Here is a 23,626-nt window from a genome sequence, read left to right on the forward strand (position 1 = left end):
TTAAATGATAAAAGCTGGTACCTGGACATCACGGCACTTAACTAGCATTACAGCCCCATACCCCAGCCACATTACAGGACAAACATTCAGGCTGGAATCAGCACCGCTCAGCCAGCCAGCTATAAATAGCTCCTTTCCACCGCCTCCCATCAGTCCAGGGCCTGACTCTCAACCATCCTCAGATGGCCCCTCTGGCCTGCTCGGCAGATCACCAAGGCTCTGGGACAAGGGGAGACAAATCCCAGCCTCCTGGGGCCCCGACCAAGAAGGCGGTGCTGGCAGCCCATTCTCTTTGTAGCATGAGGGATCCAGCTGAAGGGCTTGTGCTGAGCACCGCTTTGGTCAGGCTCTCCTCCAACAGGATAGGTGCCAACCTCCAGACCAGATGCACACGGTAAAGTGTCTGAATTATTGCTGGGCTGTGATCATCCAACAGCAGCTGGGTGTCTAAAATCACCCCTGCGTTGTGAGCCCTAGTAACTAACAGCGGGCGCACTCCCTTATGCAAAGGGATCTGCCCAGCTCCTCCTAGGAGCATAAGTCCTACTAAAAGTCATTGGAACTCTTTCTCCTTGGTCCAGAATTTTCAGAAGGACTCAGCCCCCAGAATTGGAGTCAGATTTTCCCAAGAGCTCAGTGCGTTGGAAAGTCTGACCATAAGTGTCACACTGGGAGATGCCTGGAGCCGAGTGCTTTGACAGATCTGGTCTCAACTGTGGATACAGAGCACTTGAAAAATCCAACACAGAGCTTATGTGGCCCTTAGCAGATAGCAAGCTGCAGTGCCATGGGCTGTGGTCAGACAGTGAGTAGAAGGGATGTTTTGCTAGGTTAGGCAAGCGCCCCAAACATTCAGAGGTTTCTCTGATTCTTATTTGGACTCTTTGGGTCTTTTGAGTTCTTTCCTCTGCTCCCCAGGCTCCCAGTGGTGCTGATCCGCCTAGCACTCACTTCTTATTTGTATTCTGCATTGTGGTGGTTGGTGGGAGCCCCTGTCACGGCCCAGGACTCTGCTTTGTTAGCTACTGTGCTCCTTCTGTGCTACCTCTCTTCTCTTGTCAACTTACTTGCGCTTACTAGTTTCACAGAATCAGTCTGAGAAGTTTCACGATTTTTCTTGCTTTTCCAAAGCATTCTTTATGAGCCTAGGTGGAAAGAACTCCTTTTCTTAGTACTACCAGAAACCAGCTTTGCCTTCAGGCTCTTGAGTTGCTTCCAGATGCCCCCTTATGAGTCCCACTTTGTAGATTATTTGCCCTTTTTCAGCTCCATTGCATCCTTTCTATTTTAAAATATTTCATTTTATTAAAACTGAAAGTGCAAGTTGTCAATATCACAAACCACGACTTACGGAACTGAGTATTTTACAAATGACATGAAATTAAAGTTAAGATTTTACCAGTTTACTCATACTCATACCTACCTTTAGTTCAAAGCCTTCCAAACCTTCCTGATCCCCAGGATGTGAAATCTTCTCTTTGATAGTCATGTTTATGTGGATTTTGGTAGCCAGAGGATGGTAATCAGATTCGTTTTTTCTATGACAAAAACACATTCAGTTCTGTTTCTTATATCCAGTGTGCATCTCGGAGACTGGAATATCCAATTAGCACATTTTCTGCTGAGGTGAAGTATTCTCCACAGTCAGATGGGCGTGTTCCCCTCATTAATTCCACTCGCCTTATTTCCCTGTAAACCACACAGGCACTGGAGCACTGCAATGTTGAGAACTGGCTTGTTTACTTGTTAATAATTGTTGTGTCTTTGCAGGATTGGAATCAAGGTTACCAGTACGTACAGAGTAATAAACTGGTTGTGGAATCAAAGATTGAGCCATACAGATTGCGTGGTAGGATTCATTCTCTAATGAAAAGCTTGACTATGAGCTGTGAGCTAGCTCTTAAGAATTATAGAGTTTGTATCCAAACTCCAAAAGCGGCTGATGATTACTGGACATTTAAATCAGCCTCTTTCTGGTGCTTCTAACAGTTATAATGCTGCCTTCTGGCCTGGAAACCCCAACTGCACCATCCCAACATCTCCCACTTGCTTCTCAGCAGCGATGCTGCAGCTGCTATAAAAGAAGGAATCCTGGGAACTGGTTCCTGTCTTTCTTATCCTGGTGTAAATCAAGGCCAACTCACATCAAGACAATAGGGAAAACCATGGAAGTCTCTTTGTTTTTCATTCTGATTTACAGCTCGAGTTGTCAAATCCAGAATCTAAATTCAATCCTGTGACTGGAAATACTCCAGGTTGTTGCTTCTGATTTATTTCAGCCTGTCCAAAGATGATTCTCTGAGATCTCATGGAAGAGCAAACTGCTGCTGGCTGTCTAAAATCCTGAATAATGAAGCATTAGCTCAGAGAATGTGTCTTGTATTCCTCCGTTCCCTTTAACACCAGCTTTGTTTCACTTGTTTTTATTTTTCAAGCCAGCCCATCAAAGCCTTTTAAGCCATTGCAACAATGATACATGATGTCACAGAGCAAAATGTATGTTTCAATGCAGTCAAAAAAATGTTACTAACTCTCACTGAGTTGATGAGGTACCATGAATTTAAATCACTTTCAACTTGTACTACAACTTCAGAATCACAGGACATGTCAGTGGTGCTAGAGGAAGGTGCTGATAGGAAATTCTTTAAGTGAATTCTAAAAATACTTTTGTTTCTTCCTGCGAACTTGTATTTTTCAGGGAGACTTCGGGATGCTAATGCCTAGCATTTTTTCCTTCAATTATTTTCAGCAATTTTCTTCAGTTGGCATTTGTCATCTGACTGAAGTACATGATTTTACATCTCACCCCTGTGCAGAATGTGCAGCTATACAAATCGTGTTGTATCATGCCATGGGAGGAGGAGATGGGAAACGACATAAAACAATTCATCTGAAGGAGAGCAGAGTAACTCAACCTTTTCAGAAAAAGATATTCGAAAAAACCACAAAGCTTTCTCCAGGTCATGTTCCCACAGTTATTTTTATGTGAAGTATTTGGCATGGATGGAAACAAAACTTAGAAGAAGTTGTTGGAAAGATGGTTTCTCTCCCAGCGACCTACAATATGACTCTCTCTCAGAACATACTTGCTGCGCTCTGCGTTTGCGGTTATACATTTCCTCAATCATTTCCCCAGCATTCTTCCACAGTAGCAATATCACACCCTTTATTTTCCTACAGTCGATACTTTGGAACTTAAAACTGCCATTAACATAGTCAATGTGGATCAATTAACCATCTTTAGGACCAGTTCTGCCACCCAAAGTTAAGACGACTTAGGTCTGAGGACTCCATATTTCAGGTATGGTGCCTAAGAAAAGGCGTCTCAACCCGTCATCCTTGAAAAGTTTATTAGTCCAGGTCAGGAACAAGCTATGCCAGATCTTCTGTTCTGGGCTGGAAGCAGTCACCAGTAATAAATAAAACAAGGAGGACTTGGATAAAGTTCAAATTCTAAAGTACTGGAAAATATCAGTAGCTATGTGGTTATTAGCACTGTTTTAAAGACACAAACATATGCCAACCAACTAGGCATTGTTGAGATATTAAATGTGGTGTTATTATTTCTTAGGGTCATAGGACTGTAATGATTAAAAGTGCCTCCTGGAATGATAGTTACAGGAGGAAAGAATATTTACATTTGGGGAAGGAAATAATTTCAATTAATCAAATAGGACTCAGATATGTTCTTGTCTAAAGCTTCCACACTATTTTTACTGTGTTTTCTCAGGTCTTTTTCATCCAGTCACCTCTCCATGGCTTCCATCATGGTGGTGGACACCCCTGGTTTCCACAACCCTCGACACCAGAAGAAGGAGCGAGCAGCTACTTTTGAAGAACTTTGTCACAACTATGTGCATGAGCAGCTGCAGGCACTGTTCTACAAGAGAACGTTCATGTCCGAGCTGGAGAGGTACAGGGAGGTGAGGCCCCTGCTCTGACCCCCTCTAGAATCTCGATTGCTGTTCCACTTGATGCATATCAGCTAGAGTGCCCACGGCTTTTTAAACACTGGCTTTGAATGAGAGAAATACTGCTAAAAGCATCGCAAAATCTGAATGGAGATTGAAGTCTTAAGCAATGTCCCCTTCCCCCCTTGTTTGTGTGGTTCTCCTTCCCCATCAGCTCCTTGTGGTCCCAACAGAAATCCTGTTAGATTTCATCACTGGCTTGGACTTTCCTTTGAGTGGCTTTGTCACGTTGGAGGTGGCTTGAGGAGGCCCTGCTAGTGACAGAGCTGAGCACTTCTCTTTGTACCCCCGTGTGCCAGGTAGAGAAAAGAAAAGAAAATGTTCAATTATCCAGGAAACAAGTTGATATAAAATCCACAAACAATTGCAGCAAGTCAAAAATTAATCTGCATTTTAATATTGATGTTACTTGCCTCACTCATAATGTTCAGGCACAATTTGTCTTGATATCAGCCTGTGTTTTTAGTCTCCATTTAAATCTGGGACCCCGCCTTTGAACTGGTTCGATCTCAATGTGTGGGAGCAGGTCCCGTATCTGAAATCGCAGTCAGCTGCCTCACTCACTTCACCTGGAAAAACATTAAATCTGTGAATTCTGCTGAAAACACCTGATTCATCTGCTGCTGGGGCCAGGAGCCACTTAACTCACGGCTGCCCTGAGCATGAAATGGTTACATTAGCTGCACAAAGCCAAAGCATGTGTGTAAAATGATGTTTTTCAGAAGTGCTGAAATCCCCTTTGGGGAGCGGCACAATTCGATGATGTAGCACAAGGAAGATGCTGTCAGTAATGAATGGCTGGCTTGTGTCTATGTGGGGCAGTGAGGCTGAGAAAGTTAACAGCTGTAGAAACAGGCGCCTGGTAACATGGGGTTGTTGACTTAGAATTCTCAGCTTGAGAGGAAAACTGAGTAAAAACAATAAAAAGCCTGCAAGCTGCAAATTAAATAATTGATTGTTCTCAAGATGCTTCCTTGTTAAGTCCTCCTTTATTATCACTTCCATTATTTATGCAACTTCTCTGCCATTCACCCAAACCACTGCAGAAACCTTGTGAGCACCCTCATCGTGACAGAATTACCCAGTCATGTCAGGTGAGGCTTTGCCAGTGCAGTCAGCTCAAAGATTTCTGATACAGGAGCTTTGATCAGCCAACTTCAGGCTGTCACTCAGCAAGGGGGGAGAAGGAGCAGACACTGTTTTTCTTCTTGCAAGTTTATTTCCTCTTGGATTTCAAATGTCAGCTTCTCAATGAAGCAAACTTCTCACTAATGTTTTCCAGGAAAATGTTGAGGTGCCTTTTGATCTGCCAGAGCTCTCTCCAATGGCCACGGTGTCTGTCATCGATCAGAACTCCTCACAGGTAACATGGCCAGGAAGCAGTAGCAACAGCTGGTTGTTCTCTGTCCATCTCCAGGCTGGCGGCGAAGGGAATAAGTGCTAGGAATGTTGCTAGTTATGGATCTTGCATTTCACGAGGATTAGTCTCCCTTTCGCAGTGAACAAAGGATTTCCTGAGGCAATGCGCTAACATGAGGTGCGCTGACATTGGGGTGACAGGAATGGAATAGTGACTTGGGCGGGCGGGCGGGTTGGCGCAAAGGCTGCAGTTAGGTTCTTAATGTTTCATGGTATGTTCCCTGTGGCTGCTTTTTTAAAGCTATGGCCTAGTGCTAGTGAAGAGCCCAAATAACAGCTACAGAGAAGGAAGTATCTGGTTGTCCCTAAAGCACCTAAAGCATGGGTGGCAGCAGTGCCTGCTTCCCCACACACACTAGCCGGTCCATGCTCCTCAGCCTTCACCTGGATGGACACCATCATCAAACTTCACAGGACTTCAGTCTCTATGGTCCAGTCAGTTATTGGCCTGAGACAGCAAACAGTCTGAGCAGAGGGGCTCCTTAGTGCCTGCTGAGTTTTTGGGGATACGGGTACATAATCCAAACTCATTTTACATAAGTGACCAAAGAGCCATCACTAGAGGGTAATGTAATGCCTCATTTAACAGGACCGGCTGAACTCGCGTCTCCACTTGCCTCCCCTGCCCTCCTCACTGCACGTGGGAGATGTTCTGATGGGTTGTATCATTTTACCAGCTGCAGGTGCCGCCTGGGGGCCAGGCAGAAGAGCCCAAGGGCTTGCTCTGGATTCTGGATGAAGAGGTTTTGATTCCGGGCTCCAGCGACCACGCGGTGCTCAACCGCCTGTGCTCATACTTTGCCAAGAAGGGCACAGAGAGTGAGGGTAAGGAACAAGGGGGCTCTGCTGGTAAAGTCTGCAGAGGCGATGGGCGCTGCCCCTCCGTTGGCACCTCCCCTGGGCTTGGAAAGGTTCAGAAATCATCTGGCAAATCAAATGCCTCAGTGGGCTGCACTCTGCTTGGGGACCAGGGCTGGTGATTGTTCGTTGGCAGCAAAGGGCCGGGCTCAGCCTGGGTCTGACTCTATTGGCTACTGCAAGCAAATGTGACTCCCAGCATTTTATCTGGGGAAAGCCCGTCGCTGAGCTGGGGGAGGCACTTTGGTTCAATGGATGTTACATGCAGTATACCCTTCCCCCATCCTCTCAGCTTTCTGCCAGGTCTTTGGGCAGTCAGTGTCAGCATGAATCCTTGAAAGTGCCCCATGAAAGGGCACGGAGAGGAATGGAGGCCTCAGAGTCTCTGACTGCACAATCATTCTAGCCTTTCTCCAGTTGGTGCTATAACCTCTTCAGGGGCCTCTAGCTGCACTTGATCAAACCTTAGCTTTCTGCCTTTGCATCTCCTGAATACGATGAATAGCAACTATTAACAGAAGGTCCATATTTACAAAGGAGGGTGTAAAGGGGGAGCCACAAAAAAGCACATTGGCCCACTGAACTCACAACACACACATTAGTGAGTAGAAGCAGGCACCTCTTTATGTTGGGTTGGGTTTTGTGGGTGCACATGCATTTTTGTGGGATCACCAGTCGTATTCTCTAACAAAGTGGCCTTAAAAGCCTGTGCAACTACTGAGATAGCATTTTGGACTCAACATATAACTTCTTAATACCGTACTGCCTGGCCTAACATCTCATCCATATATGGGAACCAATAATCTCTCCATCCCTGCTGACCAGCTGGCTTGCCAGGCTGCAGTGGCATTCCTGGTGCTCTCTAGTGGACATGGGATGGGATGAGCTTGACTTTAATGGAAGTTCCAGATTTTGATGCATGTACAGTATTTACCTTTGCATCATTGAATAAATCCTCAGCATTGGAACTGGAGATGAAATTTTGTGTGAGCAGATGTACGGTGCCAACTAAGTACATTTACTCCAATCAGTGGATGCTTTGCCATTTGCTTCCAGGGGAGCTGAAGCAGACTAGAGTCAAACGAAATGATTAAGGTTGGTGTCCGAGTGATGGTGCATCTAAAGGAAAGCCAGTTTCCAGATGCAATACCCACATTATTTCTGGGTAGGTCAAGCATAGAAAGGATTACCATGTGTTCAGCACATCTGTAGTCACCCAGTCATACAGTGTAGAACAGTCTGCCCATGCTAACCCGGACAACTAGACTGAAAAATTCCCAACATTCTCATCCTGTGAAATTGCCCAGGTTAAGGGTGGTAGAAGAGTTTGTGACAAATATCAACACCGCTGAGAAAATAGTTTTAGTTACTGCCCAGCAGCCTGCTGGATTCCTTAGGTTAGCTGCAGCATGTGCCTCTGACAGCACCTTTGAAGTTGGGAACAAGACCAGTAGTGTGTCAGACTCAGCTCTAAAATAACTTAAAATCCAGGAAGCAAACTTAAACGTATAGAGCCCGAGCCACAGCTGGTGTAAGTTGGCACTGAAGTCAGAGGAGCTGGGCTGATTCATGTGAACTGAGGAGCAGGCCCATGAACACTGTCTTCTCTGCAGTGTGCAGGAAACTTAAAGAAACCTTAGTGCTGCTAATCTGAGTGACCCAGAAAAAAGACCTTTTATATAATATGTGCTATAGGCACCATTTATAAATAGACAGGAAGCGGGAGTCTGCCCAGGCAACAAGTGTGAGACTTTGAGCATGGCCAGCTCCATTTTTTTTGCCACCCCAAGTGGCAAAGAAGAAAAAAAAAAGCAAAAAAAAAAAGCTGCAATGGGTGGCACTTCGGAGGCAGCTCTACCGCACTGCTTCGTTTTTCAGAGGCAATTCGGTGGCCGGTCCTTCCCTCCTAGAGGGACCGAGGGACCCACCGCCAAATTGCCGCTGAAGACCCAGATGTGGTGCCACAAGCACCTGCTTCCTGCGCTGGTGCCTGGAGCCAGCCCTGACTGTGAGCATCTCCACCTCCCTGTCTGCTGGGTTGGTGGGGGCCCCACTGGCAGCAGGGGCTATGCCTGGGCATGCTATGCCCTAAGGAAAGGCAGCAGCATGCGGGGGTGGAGAATGGCACAGGTGGCTGAGTTTTTTCAGGCTTCACAGCTGCTTTCTAGCTCTATTGTTTTCCAGAAGTCAGCAGAACTGCACCAGGGGAAAGGCCAGTGTGGTACCTGTTTGAGTATTTTAATTTAATATGCATCCATATGACACTGCACTTCACTAATCTGGCTACTTTCTCTGCTGGGACAGGAATTGGGAGGGTGCAGGACAGAGGTTCCATTCCAAGGTCAGGGATACAGGAATGTACAACCTGCAGGCAGAGTCTCTGCCCCTGCTTCTCTTGGACAGGTGCAGCTGTCGGCACACAAAGGAGGTGCAATGTACATTAGCTGTTATGTCAGTGCCACCCTTCACAAGCCTAACGCTGCAGGGTCTCTTACTATACTGAGCTACCTCAGATTTGTGTTACTGGACACATCCCATAGAAACTCCAGTCATATTAGCTGGACAATAGCCCCCTGTTTGTGCAGCTTTGCTGACTTCACCCCATTGACCTTGAATAACCTCTGCTTGCTGGTGTATTGACATTCCAGAGGAAGGTTTCCTTCGCAAGTGTGAGCAGATGCTGCAGTTTGAGATCTTCCACCAACTGGGCAAAGATCCCGTTCGTTACGACCTCACTGGCTGGATAAATAAAGCCAAGCTGAACCTGTCAGCCCAAAACTCCATTCAAGTCCTGCAGCAATCCAAAATGTAAGTATCAGGAGCAGACGTCCTGGGCAGTGTGCAGTAGAGAAGCAGATAGCTCAAGCAGGGCATCTTGTGACAAGGTAAATCAGAGCTAGGAAGCAGGGTACATCCGCAGCGCGCTCTCTGTCACTGCAGCACTAGCGATAATGATCGTCGCCAATGAGAACTGTTCTAGGGATAACATCCATCCTTAATGAAACAAAGTGTTTTAACTGGGACTGGAATTTGTAGAACTTTTCCCTGGGGCTAAAGCAAAGTTAACGGAGGGGAAAACGATTCCATTTTGGAGGCAGGAAATGCTGCATGTGGTTTTTCCTCCCATCTTTTATTAAGCCTAAGACTTTTATGGGTATTTTTGAACCAACTGGGGATCATAAAGTGGAAATTATACCTTTTGTAGCATTTATAAAGATACATCAAAGTGGTTGGCAGGTCGTCCTCATTGGCTGTTTTGAGAGCAGCTTCAGCCTAGCTCAGTCCCAGAGAAGTTAAGGAAAATAATTGCCCTAGTTGCATAATCCTTCCTGAAGTCGGGGATAGCTTACTGGAATGTTTGCCACAGTTAAACCACCTGTCTCCACGGCCGCTTCGTGCTATAGAGAACAGATTTCAGTTCCTCTTTCGTCACATCAGGAATAACCGTTCCATGTTTTCATAACAGATCAAGTGTGAATTTTTACTAAGAAACCAGAATTCTGAAGGGCGTGCAGTCATTTACACAAGTCCCAAGGGCAAATCACAGCAGTTAGTAGCAGCAATGCGCAAACTGGTTTGGGTCATCCAAGAGCTCTCTCTCCCTTCCTGAAACCTCACCTCAAACTCAGAGCCAAACTTGGCAGAAGTTTGTGAAGGTTTGGTTGCCTTTCCTGACATCATTTAGGGGAGAGAGGGGCAGGATCTCATGGTCTGAGCGCTGGAGGGGCAGCCAGCAGTTTCTGAGTTATCATCCTAGCTGTGATATTCACTCCTCTTTGATCATGGTGGACAAGTCACTTCACTTCTCTCTTTTAGTGTCCCCATCTGTGAAAGGGGGCTGATAATACTCTCCCTTACCTAGCTCCCTGAGGTATTTTGAGTATTCACTACTTTAGGTCCTGATTCTGCAACCCTTAATCAGAGTGAGAAGTACCCATTATCTTCAATGGGACTACTCAGGCAAGTGCTATTTGGTGTGAATAATAGGTGCAGAATTGGTCCCTTTGGGTTTCTCAAGTGCTTCAGACATGAAAAGCAGAATGTAACATCAGCACTATTGCTATTGTATTTTGTTGCTGGAGTCCAGCTGGGATCAGACATGAAAATGCTGCAAAGCCAGCAGAAATGGCATTTGGTTGACCCAGTCTTGCAGAAATTCTTATCATTTGGGTAAGGCTGGAGAAACAGGTGCCAAATGATTTGAGGTTCGGTACCTAGTTCCAGTGCTTGCCTCTAGCATATGTGCTGGGATACAATTCCTGGTTAAACATCCAGAAGGAAACTCTGGTTCTTGGCACATCATTCCAGGAAATACTGCATTTCAGACAATGATGACACAATGTGGCAGATTCCCCATAGGTAAGGAATCTACAGTATCCAGTCACTTTCCTTAGCAGTGTGCTTGCCATTGCACAATCATGGTTTTTATTCCGTTTTGAAGTAAGTTGAAAGGAAAAGGTTTTCCATTCACCTTTGGGCCATTATTGTGGCATTTCTGTGATCTTATCAATCAGCCCGTTTGTGACCATGGCTGGTTTACTTCACTGTTTCATTTCTGACAGAGATGCTCTGAAGAAGCTGTTTCTGCCTCGGTCCAAAATGCCCCTGATTTGCCGATCAGTGGCAGGTCTGGAGGGAAATTCCCAGCAAGCTTTGCAGCGTACTGGTTGTGTGAGGAAGACCTTCACCAGCAGCTTGGCAGCTGTGAAGAAGAAATCTGTGTGTGCTCAGATCAAACTTCAGATGGTGAGTAACAGAGTTGTCTTGATACCCTTACGTATCATAAGGGGTGGGTCAAAGTGCCTTTATATTATAGAGCCCCTTGCTGCTTATTTCATGAGAGCCTCCTGACGCCTCGTCTGGCTCGTTGTCTCTGTTGCACTGGGCATTGTACAAACACGGTAACTGACAGCTCCTGCTCCACACAGCTGACAGTTCACTCAAACAGTGACACTGACTTGGTGCCAAATTTCTCCATTGGCCAGTTTAGTTTCTGATTCCTAGTTATTTGAAGAAACTCCTTGTATGTGGCTGAGAAACCCATCAAGAGGGGAAAGGGAATTCCTGTTCTTCCGTTACTTCAGTCCCCAACTCAGACTCATCTAATTTATCTTTTATTTATACCACAGGATGCTCTCACAAATCTGGTAAAACGATCCCAGATACACTTTGTCCATTGTCTTGTTCCAAGAGTGGGAGCAGATGGTGCAGAAGGGAAGCCCTCCCAGCCCTGCATCACAGGAGAAGTAGAGCTGACTTTGGACGTACCAACCCTGAGAGTTCAGTTGTCTGGGGCCCAGCTATTAGATGCATTACGCTTGTACAGGATCGGTATGGCAAGCCTACGCTGTGCTATAGTTTTTTAGCATGTTATCGTCTCACCCTCCCTTAGCCGCTGTCCTGCAAAGCAGCTCAGGAATGCAGTTACTAATACAGGGAGGGCTGCTCCTCACTCCTTCTCCTGATTAGCCACGTCTCAGCATGTCCTGTCTTCATCTGTTGCAGTGCAGTGATTGCCCACTTGTCTTTTGCTTTGGCCGTCGGAAAGAGGTTGATTTACCATGGCTTCTAGCTCCTTCACCCCAGGCTGAGGTTCTTCAGGACCTCTCCACCCCCTCGACTGCAGTTCTGCCTAAGGGTGACCAGACGTCCCGATAAAATTGGGACTGTCTTGATTTTGAGGAGTTTGTCCCGCATCCCGACCAGAGTACGGTCGGGAAGCCATTTGTCCCGATATTTTGTTTCCTGGTCTTCAGTGGCAATTCGGCGGAGAGTCCTTCAGTCGCGGACGGTCTTCAGTGGTATTTTGGTGGCGGGTGCTTCTGTCTTTGGTGGCAAAGTTTATTACCCGCCACTGAAATACCGTCAAAAACCGTCTGCAACTGAAGGCTCTCCATTGAATTGCCGCCGAACTCCCAGACGGGTGAGTGTAAAAAAATTAACTAAAACGCCCCCTCTGCTGCAGTCCTGATATTTTCCCCTTAACGTCTGGTCCCCCTATTCTGCCTACTCAGGAGCTGCAGTCCCCTCTGCCAGTTTACAGTCATGGAGCTGTGCCCACTGAATTGTGCATAACCTCGTCAGTCCTAATGGCTGCCTTTCCCTTATTTCCCCACTGAGATGGATGAGCATGACATGCTCCCAGCTGAGCAACTGGCAACACAAATGTTTCAGAGGGAAAAGTAAATCAAGCCAGGCCCTGCCTGTTCAGATTCTCCTGCTGGGCAGAGCTTTCCTTATTGAGCCTTTACATTAAAAATTGGATATCCCGGACATTCCCTAGCATCAGGATCTCCTGTCATTTGAACAGTCAGAACCAAGGCACACAAACTGCCACTTCCATCCACACATCAAAACTAGCACTCCCTGGGCTCTGCAGTAATGGAGCTCCCCGGCCAGTGCCTGCAAGAACTGCAACTCCGAAGGCTTGCAAACATTTCCCACACAACACAAGGCAGTTTGCCAAGGGGAGCCACTAAAGAGCCAGGATCTGTGTAGATTGTCCCAGTTCTGAGGCTGCATGGTGCTCAGACCAACTTCCACTCAGTTCTGGTAACTGTTCTATTTATCTGGATGCATCTTTCATCTCACCTAGAATGTGCCTGGGCTGGGGCCGGTGGGGCTGATTCCAGGGGCGAGTAACTGTTGCTGAGTGAGTCCCCTGCTTCTTCTGACTCATGTTAGTGTTAATCAGCCAAAGTGCCCCCTCCAAGAGCAGTTGCCATGGTGGGGGCTAAATGGGCAGGGACAGTTGGGGGGTCATGCTATTTAGTGCATTGTAGAGCTTCCCCTGACAATGAAATGCCTGGCAGTGGGGAGTACAGAGCACAGACCATCTATGTTCTTGGTGCCCTGCTGTGCCCACAAGGTGGGGGGCCACGTGCTGCATTAGATCTTGTTTGTCCATGGCCTTGAGAGCTGGGCACAGGTGTGGAATCTCCCAGTGGTCTAGACATGAGGTGTCCAGGGATAATCATCCGTACAATCATCTCTCCCCACGAGCCAGGCAGTGTTATTGACTTACAAACCACTGCAGTGTCTTTAGCGACAGAGGTGTGAACAGCAGAACCCAGAGACTATTTGCAGGATATTATTCACTGCTCCGGGTACTCGTTTGTTAGAATTATTGGGCTAGGTGGAGAGTTTCTGATGCCGAATAAATCCTGGCTCTGCAAGCTGTGCGGTTGCCTGTCTTCTGCTTGTTAATAATAAATATAACTGGATTCGAAAGCACTTGTGAGAGCGAGTGTGAGCATTTGGTACTATCAGGAACAAAGAGAAATTATTCTTCCTTTGGTGCCTTACTGAGTACTGCTTTGCTCTCTTTGACATCAAGCGGAATGAGCTGGGAGCTGCCACGGGGACATATTCACAGCCGAGATGGCAGGCTGACCCGCTGGGTGACAGTCCCTTTCAGGTCAGGAGCTGGGACTCCGCTAAACTCTCTCTCTTGGCCAATACGGCACAGTGAAAAGCTTTTGCATATATTTTAAATTGGCACCTTGTCATGTTAGCCCAGCCATGGAGTGTAGATTTGGCTGGGTGAAGATGATTTGTATTATGATAATACCTACCGGTCCCACATCACACCAGGCCCCTTTGGTGCTAGATGTTGTAGACACACCTAGAAAGAAACAGTCCCTGGTCCAGTCAAACAGACGAGACTGACAAAACGGGGGAGAGAGAAGCTCTGATCAGTCCCCACCTAATGCGTGACAGGACAGAGGCACAGAGAGATTCAGTGACTTGTCTGAGGGCAGATCATTTGTGGCAGAGCTCAGACTCAAATGCAGCTCTCTTGAGTCCTGAGGCAGAACATTAACCACAAGACCAGCCTGCCTTTCCAGGGCTACGGTTTGTGTGCACTAAGGAGGAAGGATGACCTGGCACTCTAGAGACCCAGGGCTATTTCCCTGCTCTGTCAAAGGCTTTCTCTGTGTCTTTGGGGAAACCACTTATATTCTCTGTGCCTCAATTTCCCTGTAAAAAGGGTATAAGCATCATACTTTCCCACCTCACAGATAGATTGTGAGGGGCAGAGATGCCTCAGCAATAGGGGCCAACAGGTCTCTTTAGTAGCTGGCAGTAAGGTTGTCACTACCTATTTAAATGGACAATAAGGCCTATCCAGCTGTAGATAGAAGGTGAGCAATCCCTGCTGTCACCACTCCATTGAGAGGTTGTGGTGATGAGGTAACACAATATGCTTGCAAGCCCATGTTCCTTCTTGTCTCCCAGCCTTGCTTCATGGCGAGCTTCCTCAGGCCTTGCTTTCTCTCCTACCATTTCAATCCCTTGCACTAGCATGTTCTCCCCTGCGCTCCCCCCCACCCCCCGCACCTCTGCTTTTTGGAAGGCTTTTTGTAAAACAGAAAGTTATTGTGTTGTTCTCCACCAGCCGCCCCAGCGTAGCCTGTCAGCCCAGGAGGAGGAGAATTTGCTCCCAGTTTTATGTTTTCTGTAAAGATTGATGGAATTGCCCCCATTCTGATTCACTGATTAGCTAACGTGCAGCACCCCTCTCTGAAATCTGTGCCCTATTCCTCTCCGTCTCCCAGGTTACGTGGATCGCATGGTGCTGACTCAGTTCCGCCGCCGCTTCCAGGTGTTGGCTCAGCCAGTGATGAAGAAATACACATCAGCATATGAAATACCAGATGAGAATAAGGTGCGTGGATTGCCCAGTGTGTTACTGGGGAGGGAGCGACCTGCAGTCAGATCCACTCTCATGCAGCATTCCCAGCTGCAAACATTCATTCACAAGTTTGAAAAAAGAGTCTATTGGGGGTTCTTGTTATTTCTCTCCTGGCTTTTGAGCCCTTCAGCTGTACTTGCGAATGTGTTCAAACTTCTCTCTGGGCTGGGAGCTTGCTTTTATTACACAGATGAAAGCTGAGATTCTCAGATAAGGACTTGACTGTAGGAGCTGGGGCTTTAAGAAAACACCAAATACAGAGAGACTGACTATAAAGTCACAGAAGCTGGCAAAACTGCGAGTGAAGTGATAGGCCCATGGATCTGCAGAGCCAGCCCGTGTATTGTTCAGGCAATGCGCCGTCAGAGCCCTGTGTATTCATAAACAAAACTTGCCGAGGCTGCATATGGGGTGGTGATGGCTTCACTGGGGTATGGCTGGTTTTTATAAGCCATGGACACAATAGCGAAGGAACTAAGATTTATCTACTAGCTTCCTCTTAGCCAACCATTGATTCAGCCAGAGTATTCATCTCAGAAGCCTGAGACTTTCTAATTTTCCCCTGTAGTTCTCAGCTGAGGATTAATCATGGGGAGAAGAGCTCCTGAGTGCATGCTGCTTTTGTGCACTGAGATCTAGATACTCTGTGCAAGGCTCTTGCATGTTTCACATGGCGCAATGCAGAGATGGGGATTAAATTACCCTCTCTGGCTGGTGGAGGGCAGCTCTCCATTCTTCTTGGCTTTATCCTTCCCTTTTGTTAATGAGGGTGTAGTGACCTGAGCACTTTAGCATCTGTCTGAACTTGACTGGAACAACAGCAAGGATCCTGGCTAGTCCCAGTGCTTCTCCTCACTGGAACTGGGTTTTCACAAATGCAATAGACAATCTGAGTCCTAGTCACACTATCAGCATTTGCCCCTGTTATTGCACAGTGGAGAGGCCTTGGAGAAACCAACTTGGAAATGAAACTTGCTTTGTTCCTTCTTAAATACCAGAGAGCAATGTAAACTGATTTAAAAGTCCTGCTCGTGGGGGGCTGACCAGTGTCCTATTCTGCAGTGGTCTGGGCTGCAGTCCCCTTACATTACAGTGTAACTTTATTTTGTACAGTTGGTTCCATATACTCTGTGGAAGGTGAAACATGTGGGTGGGTGGGTGGATCGTCTCAGCTTGCCAGCAAACAGCCCCAGTGTGGAGCAAGCAGAGGGGGCAGACCAAAGCTCGCAGTAGCAGCAGCAAGTTTGTCTGCCAGACCTAAGCTTAAAGGGTCACTGTCAGGGAACCCCTGAGTGCAGAGGGACTTGTTTCGTTAGCCCTCAGCCAAAGAGTGGGCTGTGTTGACCTGTGAAGAGACCCACAGCTGCCTCCGAGATTATATTGAGAGAGCCATAAAAACTACAGCTTCATAAGCTTCATCGAGGTGATGCTTCCTCCATCTACCTCCCCAGCTTGGCCTGTGCAGGAGTGTTGTATGACTGATGGTAGCACCGCCTGTCTATTTAGCGTGATGACAAATCACCCCAGATTCCCGTTCTCCCTGCAGCGATTGGGCCTGGCACCCTTTCCCTCTGCCTTCATCCAACACCGAGGGGGAAGTCACCCACAGATTCCCTCCAGTTGCGGGTGTCTGAGAAGAAAATAAGGTAGCATTTATAGAAGGGAAGGTGGATAATTTAATCAACAACGTCTCTCTCCATTTCTTCTCATAAATGGCCATGTTAGTCACCCACTTGCCTTTGGTGTAGCAAAGACTTCACCGAGACACTTACCATGGGGTTCATCAGTGTCGTGAGTGTTATGGGCTGCGGTCTGTTCTGATGGAAAATGATGAAACAAGATCAGCCTGTCCCCACGTGCAATAAACATAGCAGAAAAGTGAAGCTGTTGCTCACTGTATAACCAGAGCGGCTTATCGGCCGAAGATGGGGCTTTCCAGGGATGTGTCCAAAGCCCATTGACATTCTTTGGCAGTTGGGAGCCAAACTGTCTTGGGAGCCTATGAAAATCCCAGCTCCACCCAACTCCTTCCCTTTCCCTAAGAAGTGTGAAAGGAGAAGGATGCTCAGGAATAAAACTACTGGTTTATTTGCTTGCAGATTTCATTTGCTCCCTCGTAGATTTTGAGTGAAAATGGGGGGTGAGGGAATGTAACTTGTTATGAAAAATCTGATAAATATTCAAAGTCTATAAAGGCCGATAGGAGATAAATTATACGTAGATGTGCCTGTTGTGCAAACTGTCAGTGTGCAAAGTCAGTTCAGACCTCGGGATTTTATCAGACAACTTTGACGGCTGGAAATGGTCAATATGGTTATTAAATGCTGTAGGAAGACAGAGGCTGACGAGTCAGCAGAGTGTAAGCAGAGGATTGGAAAAATTCATCCTCCCTGCTGCTGGCTGTAATGACACTGTGTTCTAGGAAGTCTGCATTAAGCTGCAATTAGCTGCATTAACTCAGCCACTGGAGCAGAAGAGATGTTTTCTTTATTCTTGAGTTCTGGAGATCAGTGTACTCACTCTGTAGGACCCAGTCCTTCACAAACTGAAGTTAATGGGAGTTTTATCATTGATTAGGGAGCGCAGCATTGGGCCTTTGCAGTATAAATGTGTATTCTGATTCCACCTCTAAAACACTCCCACCAGGCAGTAACTAGAGCTTGGCAAATAACCAAATTGCATTGGCAATTCCAAAAAATTGGAAAAAAAAGTTGTGTTGAAATTAAAAAAAAACTGTTTGGGGTTGAATTAAACATTTTGGTTGGGTTTGGAGCATTTTGAATCATGTGTGTTGTTTTTTAAATAAGGAACCAAAAAATAATATTGATTTTTTTTGAATTTATATTTACTGAAACAATTAGGTGAAACCAACGTCAATTTGCAGAACATTTGGGGGTCACCTAATCTATGTTTTTTCTCTGAAAAAATATTTTGTACAAAAAACTTTTCCCAGGTCTACCTGTAGTACAGTATTCACTCAGCTCTAGGTTATCGATTCCCAGGTACAGTTCCCCCAGGCAGTCTCTGTCCCTCACTGTCCCATCCTGCTGTTATGATTATCATTGTTATTGGTTCTGTATGTATTTGTTGTACTGAAGCTCCTAGAAGAGTATCGGGGGTGGCCGTGATAGTATGTATCCACAAAAACAACAAGGACTCCGGTGGCACCTTAAAGACTAACCTTAAGCGAGGTTTTTTACCCATGAAAGCTTATGCCCAAATAAATCTGTTAGTCTTTAAGGTGCCACTGGACTCCTTGTTGCTCCTAGAAGAGTTGCCCAGGCTGGGTCCCTGTTGCGCTACATGCTATGCAGACACAGAAGACAAAACAGTCTCTGGCTCAAAGCGCTGACAGTCTTAGACATTCTGACTCACGCTTGGCCAAAGTTAATAATCACTTACGGATTTAAAACTCACTTGTGAGCGTAGCACTAAACACAAAGTCTCTTCTGCCCCCACACTCCCCAGCCCCAACAACTTGGAATGTAAGGAGGTTGCATTTGCTGAGCATGTCCTGGCCTCCATGCCTGACCTCAGTCAGATATCTTGTGGCCACGTTTCAGTGTTGCCTCATTCTGTTTGAGAATGGGCCTAACAAGGAAGAGGAAGCAAGGATGTGTACTTCAGAGAATCACCCGGAACACTCAGAAGCTAGCACCAAAGAAAACACGCACTCTTTCTTTTCTCGTAGATTTTATACATCCTGGCTCCACATGGGAATGTGCATTGTTGCATACTCAGAAATGAATAATATGGTATCTAACTGCATTACATAGTGGGTCTGACATCCCCCAGGAAGCTTATGTCAGGCTTTCATGGGCAAATCTGCTTAGCTCTTCACAGAACTCAATACAGAAAGATCAAAGCAATGCAGATGTCAACAAAACTCCATGCTGGAATGGATTTGTTAGACTTTGACATGTTAACTTAACAAATATAAGATCTCACACACATACAGGCCTGTGTGAGCACGTTAGGTCAACAAGATACTCTCATTTTTTAATATGTGAATGAAAAACGATGGCATATATAGTAGTCCCACATAGATCTGCAAGGCCTCAGAGGAAGTGTCAGTTAAGTACTGATATGAAATCTTCGGTGACGCAAGATAATATTTTTTGCCAGCTATGCTAGAGCAGAGGTATTGAAAATGCAGGCTATGTCATGACTGAAGGCAAAGGGCATCACTGAGAATTAACCAGCCTTTTATATCTGTAACAATTGTGAAAGCTCTTTGAAATACTGAGCAGTACCTGCAGGAAGGTATTAGGATTAACTAGTGATGTCATCATGGATGTTGGGTGGAATTTTCAAAATTGCCTATGTGATTTAGCAGCACAAATTGTATTGACTTCTGGTGGTGACTCAAGGAAATTAGCAGTTCAGATTCAACCTTTGACCTCGGTGGGTTCTCCGGTTCCCATGTCCATTGGCAGGTTTTTCTGCTGCTCATGGTTTCGATTCAAGGTCACTTGTATCTCTGAAGGACTATTTCTACTCCTAATAGAAAGATATGTTTTGTCCTGTGTATGCAAGTCAGGTTCTGATCCCATGTCCACTGAAATCCGTGTGAGTATTTTCATTGTCAATTAAACCCTAGAAGACTCAAGTAAAATATGGAGAGATCTATAGACAAAGAGCAACTTCCACCCAGCATAACAAGTTTAGGTTCCCTGTAGCTTTTCTGGGAATGCTCTCTCGCAGTTCTGCAATAAGCACTCTGGCAGATCTTTCAATACTCTCTTCTGCTCACAACCTGAATGAGAGACTGCGCAGTCACAGAATGATTACAAGTTGGAAACTCCTGAGGCCCTCAGCTGCTTGAGCCTCTATACTCCTCCTCTGCTCTTCTTCTTCTTTTTAAATAACTTTACTGCTGGATTCAATTCAGCTCAGAATATTATAATGGTTCCTGAATTAAATTAATAGCCATTCCTATAGGCTTTTGATGTTTTCATGAATGACTGATGAAACCTTGGCTTTGTTCTGTGATCTTGCAGATTGCAGAGCATTTCAAAGGAGTGAGCCAAAGGTGTGACTTTTGTATTTTTTATAATTTGGGAACCAGATTCTCAGTGATGTTGTTTTGTCTTCAACCAGTCTTTAATGCCAGCCCTGTATACTAGAAGGCTATGGAGTGCTTCAGAGAGGTCACATATATTGCTGTGGCTTTTAAATATTTCTCATACAAATGTGTCCCTAGTGACAGAGGGGTGCCTGTCTGAATTTAAACAAGGAAAGAGACTATTCTGGGAAGGTTTTATGTGGAATGTTGTTTTACTGGAGGTTTTATAGTAAAAACTCCCCGAGGCCTGGGATTTTCAAGCAGCCCTTCTTTTAAATCATATTCATCTTCATCAGGATGTGCACTATGGTTTTTTGGCCCTTTGTTTTTCACTAGTTTATTATCTTGACTCAAAGACCAGAGCATCTGAGTTCCATGCTTTTGCTAATACACGAACATGGGTATTATTGAGTGGTGCTGTGATCTGCACTATCCAGAAAATCCTCCATCCTCCTCCTTTTATGGGATTTGTGAGAAATATGGAGCTGTCTCCTCAGACTCCCTGCAGCTCTTCCTAAATGTATAGGCTTTCGGTAAACAAAGAGATAAGTGGCCTTGGCGCGCTCTTCTAAAGACTATAATTAAAAGCTGTCAATCTAGCCTCTGAAAGTCATCCTGCTTTCTCTCTAATGGTTATGTCACATTTTCCAATTGCCAGCATGTCAAGGAGCCTTTTTGTACTGCAGAAAGCAATGAAAACCTGAAGACACCTTTTAAGACAGTGCAGAACTCCATCCTCTGATATTTTCAAATAGCTCTCTCCCTCTGAGGCTGCTGAATGGCCTCGTCTTACCTTGCCTCGGTATTACAGAAGTCAGCTTCAGAGATGCCTTTCTTGCTTTGGTCTTTCTGCTGTCCGGGGAGTGGAAGTGGAATCAATTATCAATTCTCATTTCATGTCAAAGGAACTCAGAGACACGATCCAGGAAAGCCCATCTATAACGGCCCTTTTTGAACAGTGTTGGGGGCCTTTCTTTCACTTTTTAGGGAACATCCATATGGGAAGGGTTTCTGATTAAAAAGAAGTATAAAGTATTCCGCTACATCCCTCATCTCCTGACTGCACATCACAGAAGGCAGTACAGAAATTGTGGCTTGTGGGTGCCCCATTACTGGGATGTTTTCAGAACTCATGAGACACACTGGCATGTTCTTACTGGATTCAAATTACATTTTCATAACCAAATTCCAAACCACTGAAGCATCCTGGGTTGAAGGTTTGTTGCAAACCCAAATGGTGAGCTAGGTTCACTGCAGGACTTGTTAAAGTACTTGAGCCTGCCAAACTTGGCCCTGTTTATTAGAAATAGTCCTAAATCCATTAGAAGTCACTAGGAGCCCAGGTTGGCCATCACAGCTGAAAATCAACCCTTTGAGTTTGGGGGTGAAATCATACAAAACTCAGTTGGTTGGGCTGTGTTCTGCATTGAGGTTTGGGATTTGTTTAAACCCCAAACTGAATGGAAATGGGAGGTGGGGGGAGCTTTTCCTGAAATCCCAGCCCACCAAGCTTTGCATGGCATTCATTGCTATACATTTCTCTGTAATGAGATGCAGTCTTCTCTTCGACAAGACTAGCTTGGATCTGTAAAAATTCTCCAACAAGCCGTGTTTATTATTTTCATAGTGAAAGTCCTAAACCTAAAATAAGTTCAGTTACTGCTCTTCTAATTCTTGTACCTCATGATTAATAAGTAATGTGAGCAGACGTGGGGAGTAAAAACGCCTAAAAACTAACTTCTCATTTTTTATCTGGACAGGGACATGTATTGTTTGATGCGTTATACTGAGAAGGCACAGTTCTCCTCGGTGATAACAGCATAGTTGTGATTCCACAGCATAGCCATAGCTGCAAGGGAATGAGAAAGGAGAGGGCATGTACCTTGTGCACTGTATAGTGGGGTCATTTCTGCTTGCATTGCTTTGGAAATATTTTTAATAAACGTTTTGCAAGTGAAGCCAAAGCCCAGCAGGAGTGAGGGCATGAAATCCATCTGCTAAGTCGCTGTTTGCAAAGAACTAAAAATTATTTTTCTGACAGGTTCACTTTTAAAATAAAAGCTTGTTTAAAATGCACCCTTGCTGGAGACCTGTGGAAGAATTCCCTCTTTGGTATTTGCAGAGTGGGGCAAGGGTGTGTCTAAGGGAATCATTTCAAGTTGCCCAGGGCGAGAGTGGGCTGTAGTTCTGGGTCTTGCTTTCTCTTATGTGCAGTTGTGCTGTATTTTGATAGGGAACATTCAGCTCTTTGCTTCTAAGGGCCAGTCCTGACGGGCTCTGAGCATCTCAAGGCTCAAACCACTAAGGAGTTGATTCTGCGCTCCCCTGAATCAAAGGCAAAACACCTGTTTGTGTTGTGGTGAGCAGGAGGGAACCAATCCTTTTGGGGCAATCCAAAAAGGAGCTAAGCACCCTTAGATTTGAGAAGGAATTGTGGGTGCTCAGCATCCCTCATGTGGGACACTGTGGTTGTCCTCTAGTGCTTATGCACCAAAACCCTGCGCCCTGTAAGACTACATCATTAATCTGGCCACCCCCCTCCCTTCAGCATGACACTACAGGTCTGTTATAAATGGCAGCTCTCTGTCAGTTTTAGTGGAAGGTAATTCAGGTCTGGTTCGGCCTGAAGAGTACAGTATATACCAATTCCCTTGTTGTTTCAATACAAGTCAAACCAGGTCTCTGTGGTCAATGAATTCACCAGTCCAGTCCTTAATGTGCTCTTTCTCTGCAGGCAATAGAAGAACTCTTCCAGGTACTTGATCTGGAAAAGAAAAGTGTAGCAGTGGGACACAGTCAGGTATGTCGTCCACAGTCCTTGTGTCGTAACTGTGTAAAATCCAGGCTTGTGACCAGGAGCACTTTAGATTTAGAACCTATCCCCTAGTGACCTAATACAGTGAAAGACATTTTTCTTGCTTCCATGTTGTAACCTAGGAGCCTAAGTCCCAATGGAAATCAATGAGTCTTAGGCTCCTAACTCACTCAGTCACTTCTGAAAATGTTACCCGATGTGATCTATACATCAAGCCATCAAGATCCTACATGCAGGACATTTCCAGATGAATAGTTGCCACAGTAACACGTTCAAACTTAAAGCTAATTGCAAAGAGAAATTAATTATATATACACTGCTGCCTCTGTCTTGGGGATGCTATAGAGGAGCAGAATAACTTTCTTTCATCCTGCATACAATAGTTTGCAATTATCTCTTCTATGAATCCCTCTTATTTTATCAATAGCATGACAGCAGCACCAGTCAAATCTTGTTATATAGGAGTTAGTATTGTCATCACTCTGAACATTGATTTTGTACTGGATTGTGAAGTTAATATAGCCATTAATGAGACAATCAAATGGGGTGATGTAAGCCGGTCGTGTTGGGGCTCGTCCCTCTCAGGCGCGGCGGGGAGCCAGGGCGCCTCCTAGCGCGCCGCAGTCCGGGTAGGCTTAGCCCCTCCGCAGGTGTGGAGGGGGGTACAAGGTCTGCAAACAAGGTAGAGCCCCGGCCCTCTAGCCGGGGTCGAGGCTCTCAAAGTAAATAAGCCCCAGCCCTTGGGCAGGGCGGGGCAGTAGCAGTTCAAGCTCAGGCCTCTAGCAGGGGCTGAGCAAACAGTA

General features: G+C 45.7%; 1 protein-coding gene across 1 annotated transcript in view; it reads left to right on the forward strand.

Moving 5' to 3' along the window:
* The window catches only part of MYO18B (myosin XVIIIB), a 198,344-nt gene that overhangs the window by 66,308 nt on the left and 108,410 nt on the right, over nt 1-23,626 (forward strand). The window contains exons 15-22 of the mRNA XM_050924023.1: nt 3,731-3,923; nt 5,254-5,334; nt 6,068-6,215; nt 8,897-9,056; nt 10,811-10,994; nt 11,378-11,579; nt 14,807-14,916; nt 22,743-22,808. Coding sequence (XP_050779980.1) covers nt 3,731-3,923; nt 5,254-5,334; nt 6,068-6,215; nt 8,897-9,056; nt 10,811-10,994; nt 11,378-11,579; nt 14,807-14,916; nt 22,743-22,808 — 1,144 coding nt within the window. The remainder of the gene's footprint in view (nt 1-3,730; nt 3,924-5,253; nt 5,335-6,067; nt 6,216-8,896; nt 9,057-10,810; nt 10,995-11,377; nt 11,580-14,806; nt 14,917-22,742; nt 22,809-23,626) is intronic.

This window comes from Gopherus flavomarginatus, chromosome 15 (genome assembly GCF_025201925.1).
Source record: "Gopherus flavomarginatus isolate rGopFla2 chromosome 15, rGopFla2.mat.asm, whole genome shotgun sequence".
In the NCBI taxonomy this organism is placed as follows: domain Eukaryota; kingdom Metazoa; phylum Chordata; order Testudines; family Testudinidae; genus Gopherus; species Gopherus flavomarginatus.